Genomic DNA, 10683 nt, shown 5'->3' with positions numbered 1-10683 from the left:
ACACTTAATTATATAATACTGAGTATTTATAGGATACTTAATAAAAGGTGCATTTCCTGTGTGTGCAGTTTAATATAGTAGAAAATAAAGAGAAAACTTTATTTTTTCATAAATAATTGTAAAACATCCTTCAGACTGCAATGTAATTGTGTTACTATATTCTGTAAATATTTATTTAAAAATAAAACAATTGCCATAATAATGTCATCATCATAAGATATCAAATGGATCAAAGGATTACATTAGGAATTTTCTTGCTTTGCTTCTGGCAAATTCATGAATGATGCCATCAAAGTTCATATCCATTAGAGTGTCGGATTCAGTGCTAAGAAGTGCAAGATTTGACAGTCTATCTTGGCCCATGGAACTCCTCAGATATGTTTTGATAAGTTTCAGTTTGCTGAACGACCTTTCACAGGAAGCAACTGATATCCCTACAGTCAATAAACGTCTCAGTGCAACACGAAGGTTTGCGAATCCTTCCCCATATTTATCAATAAAAGCAAGGAGTTCTGGAGCAGTTTCTGGTGTTCTCTTCTTCAATAAGAACTTCAAATCTTGCACTTCTTGACAGAGCTCTGAAGATGATATGTCTTCATCATATTTTTGGGCCATGTCCTTGCAAACAGCGTCAATTTCTTGTTCCGTTTTACAAAACAACTCTTGAGGGCGAAAAAGAACTCCAAAACGACCATCTATCTCTTGAAGTCGAGCACTTCTTGACTGCACTTCTACAACAAGTCTATCAACTGCTAAAAGAAGTTTTCGCTTCATGTCAAGATGAGGGGTTAGTGGTTCATCCCTGGCCAACTCTCCAGGCATACACTTTTTTCGGCGCACTCGTTTTATTGCAATTTCTACATCCCACTTATTGCACAGTTCTATGCTTTTCGTGACTGCTTCCTGGGCACTGTTATCCCGGTTCTCTTGTAACCATGTTGCTAATGCTTCAAGGTCTTCATGAGCGTCCTTAAAAGTCATCTCAGGACACTGGAGGCGTTTTTGAACAATATCCACCTTTCTCAAAACAGGGGTCCAGAATGAGAGAAATGCCAAGAATTCAAAACTGAGAATTCCTTTCAAAAGGGCCTCACTGTCTGCCCGTGACCCAGCTGTGAAGTTGTCTGATGAAGATATATTTTCTAGAGACTCCAGCACACCATTGAATTCAGTCTCAAGGGCATTGGTGGCATCTGCCCTAGAGCTCCATCGTGTGTCAGTGCTACTCTTCAGAGTTATAGCAGTAACTTTCTTCAGTGCATCCCACCTTTCTGTGCTTCTGCTGAAGAAATTGAAAACTTCGTTGAGAACATTGAAAAAAGTCATTGAACCCACATCAGTCTTAACTGCATCTGCGCCTATTAAGTTGAGGCTATGATTGTTACAGTTAATAAACACAGTTTTTGAGTTTTTTTTTCACACAGTCGACGTTGAACGCCTTTGTGTTTCCCAACCATGACACTGGCATTATCAAAACAAACAGCCCTGCAATTGTTGAAGTCCAGACCGAAAGACTCTAAACCATTACGAATCCCTTCCTCAATAGCTTCAGCATTTTTTCCCCCAAGTTTCATGTAGCCTAGAAATGTCTCTTTCACAACAAATTGGCCTTCTTTCAGAACTACTTAGCGTACTACTAAGGAATGCTGATCCTGGTGTGAGATGTCTGAAGTAGAGTCACACATGACACCATAGTACTTGCTTTCCTTGACATCTGCCACAAGTTTTTCTCGAATGGTATTTGCCAGCAAGGCAATGAATTCATTTTGTGTCACTGGAGATAAGTATGTAGCCCTTCCTTTAGCCCCATCTGTGTGTTTATTCAAGTGTTCTTTGAGAACTGGATCAAAGTCAGCAATGAATCGTATTAGTGCCATGAAGTTGCCTTCCCTTTTCCTATCTGCTGTGTCAACTGTGCCAATATAGTCAATGCTTCCTTGAAATGCCAAATTTCTGGAAGCCAAGAACCGGATACAGGAAATAATTCGCAACAGTATCTGTCTTCCTTTCTCTCTCTCAGCATTCACTTGCCGAACAAATTCCTTATCAATACCCTTCTCCTCTCTTAGGTGCTCCTCAGCCTCTTTCCATGCAAGAAAGGCTTTTCTATGCCAGGTTGTACTCTCATGTACAGCTATTGGAGTACTGTCCTTCCACTTACCTCCACCATTAAATCCTTCCGGTGACTCGAACTTGGAAATTGCATTCTGTGAAGTGTGCGAAAATAGAACGCAGCAAAAACAGTAGGCTGCTTCTTTGGATGGTGAGTAGAGTAGCCATGTTCTCTTCACAACTTCACCTTTACCATCTGCAAGTTTTCTGTAGAACCATGCCTCAGTCATTTTTCTACCCTTACTTCCAGTAACAAAGGGCCCTTTTGAATTCTGAAAATTTTCAGCTCCAATAGAAACAAGAGCATCACGGACGTCAGATGTCAAGTGCCCAAATGGAATCAAACCAAAGTCTCTTCTTTGAATATACTCAAGTCCTGCTCTTCCCTCGCAATTAGTTTCTTCCTTACCCTCCTCAGCCTCCTGAGCACTGGTTTCTTTCCCTTCCGTAATAGGCTAAGACTCATATGAACTCCTAAATTCCTCTTCCTCCGTATCTTCACATTCACTCACGAGATCTTCATTTAGAACACAAGTTTCACTCTTCTTAGTCGTCACAATGAAGGTTTCTAATGAACCAGCAAGCTTCTCGTCTTCCATCTTTCGCTTCTTTCTCATCTTCTTGTATGCGCTCCCACTTAACCGAACACGCTTTGGTGGCATAGCAACTAGCAAGTAGAATCTGAGAAAAGGAGAGTAATAAATATTAATTTCATACTATTTAAAACAATATCTGGACAGGCCTTCAAGACACAGAAAATAGCATTTTTAATAATAAAAATAATATAAATAATTCAGGCTTCTTTGACCTTGATTATTATTATTATTATTATTATTATTATTATTGTCAGCCTTGTGGGTGACAAGGCCAGGCTAGAATTGCCGCCCCCCTTAAAGTGCCGCCCCCGGGCAAATGCCCCCCCCTGCCCCCCCATGTGAGGACCCTGGTGTCAGGCATACGATCAACACAGCTCTATACTCTGGCTTTTATCTACCTACTGCTCTTCCACACTCTCCAATCAGTTTTTCCTCAACCTGTCTGTTTACCGTAATTCTTACAATTCCCCACCATATTTATTTTTAGATTCTCTCTCTCTCTCTCTCTCTCTCTCTCTCTCTCTCTCCCTCTGTGTGTGTGTGTGTGTGTGTGTGTGTGTGTGTGTGTGTGTGTGTGTGTGTTTGTGTTTAAGTTCTCACTTTTACCTGGTAACCATACACCCACACATCTTATTAAGAAACTTCATTCTGGCTAGGTTATATTCAACAAATCCGCGTGGGCTGTCGTGTCATTTACTCCTATCCGTTCCAAGTGGCCCAGCATTAAAATAAATAAAACAAATATTCTGGGTGTGGTCATCCGGGAGGGTCATGCTGTAATCATATATGATTATCAGTGATCATTTTCAACCTACTGTGCGACATAGGGTATTGGTTTTATACTTGACCACTTTCATTTTATAAGGAATTACATTGGCCAGCAAAGGACAGCTGGATTTATAACCACACCAATAAATACATGAACTTCGCAAACAACTAAAAACTGAACTTGCTGCCTTTTCGAAGCAGTTTATGTGAACGTCCACTGTATAAGCCTTCATGACATAGTTAACAATATATAACGGATGTAGCGCATAAATCTATGCTATAGTATAACTTTATAAACTGATCGCAGGGAATTCGGTAAGCTACAGTAACATTAAAAACAAGTTCCTATAGTGTAATTTTGTAATAAACATTAAAATAACATTATTTTCTCCTGGAAGAAATAGTTATTCATGTAATATGAATTCATAATTACAGTTGGTGTTTCAGGTTCCACCCTCAAAACATAATCATATGCAGTATAATCATGTAACATGCTACAACATTATAAGAAGAACCTAAATAAATACTGAGGCGCGTGTCATCAAGTGTTAAAGGCGAAAATTACATATCACTCTTGGACGTCCTTAACCACATATGCACACACCCATTTTACCATTATGACACATAATTCATACTCACGATAGCCCCACCCCCACCACACGTATTGTCCCACACCCACAAGCACACACACACACATATTGCATTTGGCATTCTGTGTACTGAATGAAATCCTGCTTTGAATTCCTTTGTTCCATATGGAAATATTTAGAACTAACATTAATAGCATGTTCATTAGCACCGCACACTGTCAGGCTGGCAATACTGAAACAAACGGACCAAGACTGTGACTGGAGCGTGAGAATTGCGAAGCTCCCACAATATGGTCCATAATGTATTTCGAGAGTTCCATTTAGGCTGTTTCTGTTTTTCATAAGAAGTGGCTGTTCATCAGTATGTTAGCATTCATTACTGACATAACTGGAGGAGCAGAAACCTCTAAAGTAACACTACAACTCACCGGCGTAGCTATGAAGACTGGGGGTGTTAGTAGCCACCTCCCCTCTAACTGGTATCTGCGACTGAACACATAATTACCTTTAACATTAACGAAAATATCACTGTGGGGGTATGGCTATCCCATGACTATTACTGAAACATAGAGTATGGAAATAAGTATTGCTTATTGGTTAACGTAATCCGTAATGTGAGGTGGTTATGTATTGCACTTGTTTTTGACAGTATTAAATTTTAGGTAACATATTAAATGCAACATAATTACTCATTAGCAAAAAATGATAATGTGTGTGTGTACTGATAGTCACCTGGAGAGAGAGAGAGAGAGAGAGAGAGAGAGAGAGAGAGAGAGAGAGAGAGAGAGAGAGAGAGACTGGGTCAAGGTGATGGAGCAGTCATGTTTTCCGTGAATGAGGGAGGGGGTATCCTATTTCTGGTGTAATTTAAAGTGTGTACTCGGGTCTATATACAGATTATAAAAATAAAAAGGTTTATTATTCTTTAGGATACAGGATATCATTGACACCTTAATAACTCTACTGTGATGACTAAGAATGTATAACTGTTGGCCACTCACTCCCATACTCCCCCCTTCCCCCTACATCGTGCCATTTGTGGGTGAACTTGCCCTCTGTTTCTGAACCACAACTCAACCTATATTGTGGTTCACGCTATAAGGCAAGAGAATTACTTTATATAACTCAGACTTTATAAATATTATAGTGCTCAGCCCATTATCCCAAACAATCACAAAATATTTATTAGCCTATATCAAAGCATAATACAATGGCTACATAATACAATTCGGAGGATGAAGCTTAGTGATTCGAAAAATTGTCGGGCACACACACACACACACACACACACACACACACACACACACACACACACACACACACACACACACACACACACACGGGGACGCGCTGTTGCCACGTTATCCAAATCCCGCAACCAGGTGGTCTAGTTGGAACTCTTGCCGAGTGTACTATGTACTGTACGTCAATGACACTGTCTGTATTTATAGGGGCCGACGCACATGTACCTCATTACCACGGGGCAGGTTAAAAGCGCTAGGCAAGGCTGCCGCACCACCCCTTAACTTCCACAGTGTACACTGTGCAATTTCCAAGTTGTTTCTACAGAAGCCCCATTGACTCAACATACCTACTGTACACATGTCATGCTTTAGTTATTTATAGATGTGATTATTCATATTACTTTACTACTTTCTCTTTCAGGGTATTCAAACTGGTACTTTATAAATAAAGCATTATTGGATGCAACTTTTTTTTTTCAGTCTTTCCTATGAAATTTCCATGTCAGTTTTTCCATGATGCATGGTGGTTTTTCCCACTTCATCCTGTTCTGGTGTCAACATCTTTTTCCATATGAAGTTGTAGTATCACACATTTTACATAATAATTTTTAAAGCTGTTTAGTCATAATTAACAGTGTGTAATGAAGTGCGAATGATGAACAACCAAATATCATTTCGCTGTTAGCTGTGGTATAGAAAGAAGGTGGATGGCAGACCATAAGTGCCACCCTATTTCAATTATAAAATGAAGGTTAGAAGTGAAAAGATATCTGAATAGTGCGTAAGTGTAAAGTCCTGGGGAACCATTTATTATGTTGGTATATGTGAATGTACTTAATGCCATTTTATAGAGGTGTATAATGTGCTAGTAGAGTTGTCATTTATCTCTACTTTTTGCATAAGCCCAGAGTATATGTAAATGCTTGGCACCTCACTTTTAGCTGACCTCAGCACCGCGCCCTAGTCGGCACGGAGAGCGTACAGCATCAGAAGACGTTTTATAGTTATCAAGGGAGGTGGTATCGCTCTTACATATCTCTCGGGTCGCAGTTATATTATTCTGTACCCAATAAAGAGAGATTTAATCAGCTCATTTCTGTCACCTTACGCTACCACTTAATAACAGACCAGCTTCCACCTTCTAGTGGCAGAGGACCTTTGGTGGGAAATGTCGGGCAGTGACGGCGAGTAGCTGACGTGTACTACAGACAGTGTCGTCGATCTCCAACACGGTGGTCTAGTTACACTATAACAGCAGAACACATAATATGTAGTCAACTTACTCCATAAACGGCTACATTAAATTGGTGGCAGCGGTGGGATTAGCAGCTAAACTGACTCATAAATTTGGTGCTAGCGGTGGCACGATATTTGGTGCTAGCAGTGGTCTGATACATTAAACTGGTGGCAGCGGTGGCCTAACTAACCCTGCGTCTGAAGTGTTGTCCCCTCTGTCTTCGTCGCAGTCTATGTCGTCGTCCGTACCTGTCCCTAACCAAGAGTATCGCAGCAAGCTACGATCCCACAACAAGAGTGATTAAGGGAGTATCTTCTCATGCAGAAAAAAAATGTGGCTGTGGCTCATACTCCTCGAGCGTTGCTTGGGGTGGACCTATGGAAAGACGTCGGACACGGACACGACTGCGTTAATGCCAGGAGCACTGAAGAGCCCACTTGGAGAAGTCGTGGTAGTGGAAGATGCAGTATGCGTCTACTGTCCAATGGAAGGCTATCTCCAAACGCCAGATATTGTCAAGGAGGTCTCCAAAGGCTTGTCGAATCTCAGACAGCAACTGTTGGAAGTGGGAAAGATGTTTAATCGAAACCCACGATTGACGAACTCTGATACTGAAGCTTTTGAACGAACCTTGCATGGAATTGTTGAGCTTCAGACTAGGCATATAGACAGGCTCACCGACAGGCTTACTAACTTGCATGTTGCTTTACCTAACGTACACTCTGATCTTTCCAAGCATGTCCATGCACGTACTAAGAGAGGGCTTGTGGATTTTCTAGGAATCCTGTCTCAACAACTCTTTGGCACGGCATTAGATAAGGATGTAGTGCAATTGGGTAGACAGATGCATGACTTGACACTGGCCGCTAAAGCCAATAATAAATTAATCATGAATGTGTATAAACAGTTAGATGAGTTCACTAACAAAGCTAACGAGATATTTAGGACTACCAACCATCTAGTAGAGCTTGTGAACAACATCCAAATTAACCTACCAACCCTAGCTAAATTGGTGTTATTCGCTGAGTACTTACATGCCCTCGACGAGTCAACCACTGCTTTGGAGAAGCATGCAGCCAATATGGTGGACGGCTTAATCGATGCAGATTTGAACAGGGTTAATGCTTTATTGCTGCCTACTAATATACTAACAAATGCACTTAATATAGCTATGTGGAAGCATGGACTTATGCCACTCTTTGATCTGAGTCAACTGGAATATTATTACCCATTGTTAGAGGCCCAGTTGACCCATGAAGGCATCCTGATATTGGTACCTATGAGGAATGCTGTAACATACCAGGCATGGCGGTTCATTTCCTTCCCTTTTGCTACTGCTAATAATACACTTGTTGTTATTGAAAAGGATCCTGAGGTGCTAGTTGTCTCAGATGACAAGAAATATGTAGCAGAAACGACTGTGGATGAATTTGAGAAGTGTAAGGCCTCATTTCTTGATCTCCATGTATGTCCTGCTTTCCATTTGTCTTCGTACCATTAAAGGTAGAGGAGTGTAAGAGGGCCTTGTTGGACACAAATACTTCCTCTGCTCTGCAACGTTGCACCTTTCCAAACCATTAAATTGAAGTCAGTTTTCCATGCTCATATTCATGCGAAACAGTACTTTTACTTTCCTGAGACAGAGGATGTAACTGTGATTTGTGCCTCACAGAATCAATTCCTTACAGTAAAGGGGTACTATATTGCGCCTGATTTTTGTGAGTTACACAGTAAAGAGATAGCAGTTCTGCCTAGCAAGCATCATCTAGCTTTGTCAGTGAACTTCTCATCCCAGTTACGACCCTTTTTACCTTCATTCAGTGTTACTTCCTTGAATGTGAATAGGCTGTCTCATGTATTAAAGGAGATTACCTTCCTCTCCCACCTGAACAGGACTGATTTAGAGCCTTATGTACTGTCCTATCTTCCTTCATACCTTTCTCCTTCCTATTTTGGTCCTGGCGTTGGTCTTCTACTTATTGTGGTCTTGTCCTGTGTTTGTGGTTTAGGCTACTATTTAAGGCGCCAATTAAAGAACCCACTGAGACCACGTGTCCGTACTCGCGGATTGCAAGTGGATGTTCCTGAATAGTTAGCTACCCTACACTCTGGTTAGGCTACACGGTAGTTAGGACAACAATGTCGACAAGGATGTCAATGGTGTGGCCGAGCGATGTTCTGGTGTCAACATCTTTTTCCATATGAAGTTGTAGTATCACACATTTTACATAATAATTTTTAAAGCTGTTTAGTCATAATTAACAGTGTGTAATGAAGTGTGAATGATGAACAACCAAATATCATTTCGCTGTTAGCTGTGGTATAGAAAGAAGGTGGATGGCAGACCATAAGTGCCACCCTGTTTCAATTATAAAATGAAGGTTAGGAGAAGTGAAAAGATATCTGAATAGTGCGTAAGTGTAAAGTCCTGGGGAACCATTTATTATGTTGGTATATGTGAATGTACTTAATGCCATTTTATAGAGGTGTATAATGTGCTAGTAGAGTTGTCATTTATCTCTACTTTTTGCATAAGCCCAGAGTATATGTAAATGCTTGGCACCTCACTTTTAGCTGACCTCAGCACCGCGCCCTAGTCAGAACGGAGGGCGTACAGCGTCAGAAGACGTTTTATAGTTATCAAGGGAGGTGGTATCGCTCTTACATATCTATCGGGTCGCAGTTATATTATTCTGTACCCAATAAAGAGAGATTTAATCTGCTCATTTCTGTCACCTTACGCTACCACTTAATAACAGACCAGCTCCCACCTTCTAGTGGCAGAGGACCTTTGGTGGGAAGTGTCGGGCAGTGACGGTGAGTAGCTGACGTGTACTACAGACAGTGTCGTCGATCTCCAACACGGTGGTCTAGTTATACTATAACAGCAGAACACATAATATGTAGTCAACTTACTCCATATAACGGCTACAATCCTGCCAGTTTTAACTGGAGGGTTTGAAGGCGGGGGGAGCCTTCTTGCTTTACTCTCCTAATCCTTCAGCATGTACTGTAGAATTAGATCTCGTAGTCATAGTCTACTCTGTAACAAACAGCTTCTAAAGGACCATAATGTTTTTTGCTGATTGCTTCCCTTTGTACTCCTTTTTGTACTCCCACTTGTCACAAATACTGTTCAAGATGGAATTATTTCCCACGCCCTTGTGGCAAACCTCACATGGCCACGCTCCCTTTTCTTTGACAGTACTGCCATCAGCCCTAGATACCATCACCTTTGCTTTATTTGCATTTACTCAAACCCTCGTGTCCCATACCATCTTCACGTCCTAAGTCTTTTCTCCTCATCCCTTTCATTCACTGCAATCAACACCAAGTCATCATCATCATCTCCCAAGGGAGTCCATATCTGAAATCACATGAGAGGGCTTCAAGCACCATGATAGACAATAAGGGGCTCAAGACTGACCCTTGATGCACACCAACATTCTCGGAAACCTCATCACTAAAATCACTCTTCATTTTCACCTGAGTGCGAGCACACAGATACACAGCCATAACAGCTCTAACCAGTCACTCATCGATTTCAAGCTTTCTCATTGGCCACTTCACTACCTCCCTAGAGACTCGTCAAAGGCTTTCTCCAAATCAACAAAAAGTACAGATCCATTTTCTTTCTTTTATATTTCTCTTAAAGCAGTAGAACAAGGAATGTGGCATCAGTGGTCCTTTTGCCTGGCATCACCCCAAACTGCATCTCATCAGTACTCACTCTTTCTCTAATTCTACCTTCTAGAATTCTCTCCATTACCTTCACTGTCTGGTCTAAAAGCTTTACACCTCTGTAATTTCCTCCTTCCAGGGCATCGCCCTTTCCCTTGTACACATTTACAGTCGCACTGTTCACTGTGCAGCTATTTATGTATATGACGTGTCACTATTTATTTCGGCAACTTTACATTCACCTTACAATTGTGTGGGAGAAAACAATAACTACAAAATCTTAAATGCCATTCTATGGAACCTTAAAAGTTTCTGTTATCTATAGCTGGCCATGTGACTGATTTCTCCTTCATCCCATTTACGTCCCTCGAAGGTTCATTGTAATAGTATGTTGCCTGCTTCTTGAAGAGTATTATTCTCTTATTATTCAGGATCTAATGAACGAGCACGGAAAC

At 41.0% G+C, this 10683-nt stretch overlaps 1 protein-coding gene across 1 annotated transcript; it reads right to left on the bottom strand.

Moving 5' to 3' along the window:
- Positions 1-237: 237 nt before the first annotated feature.
- Positions 238-10063, bottom strand: LOC145415626 (uncharacterized). Its single transcript, XM_080284847.1, has 4 exons — positions 9975-10063; positions 2625-2793; positions 2162-2207; positions 238-1358 (listed from the first exon to the last, which is right to left on the bottom strand). Exons 1-4 carry the CDS (start codon positions 10061-10063, stop codon positions 238-240), a joined length of 1425 nt encoding a protein of 474 aa, XP_080140973.1.
- Between the last annotated feature and the right edge of the window lie 620 nt (positions 10064-10683).

This window comes from Coenobita brevimanus, chromosome 103 (assembly GCF_032717465.1).
Source record: "Coenobita brevimanus isolate Jiangsu-jjx chromosome 103, ASM3271746v2, whole genome shotgun sequence".
Taxonomy (NCBI): domain Eukaryota; kingdom Metazoa; phylum Arthropoda; class Malacostraca; order Decapoda; family Coenobitidae; genus Coenobita; species Coenobita brevimanus.
Note: the sequence above shows the minus strand (reverse complement) of the source record. Positions and strands in the feature narration are given on the sequence as shown.

What these genes read in the sequence shown, in the direction of transcription:
- LOC145415626 (XM_080284847.1), bottom strand. Translation starts at nt 10,063, where the DNA reads ATGGCTGTGTATCTGTGTGCTCGCACTCAGGTGAAAATGAAGAGTGAT. An exon ending in AATGTTGGTGTGCATCAAGG is followed by an intron (nt 2,794 to 9,974) that starts GTCAGTCTTGAG and finishes TCCTTTTCTCAG; the next exon opens with ATTCTACTTGCTAGTTGCTA. An exon ending in GGAAGGATTTAATGGTGGAG is followed by an intron (nt 1,359 to 2,161) that starts GTAAGTGGAAGG and finishes TCAACTTAATAG; the next exon opens with GCGCAGATGCAGTTAAGACT.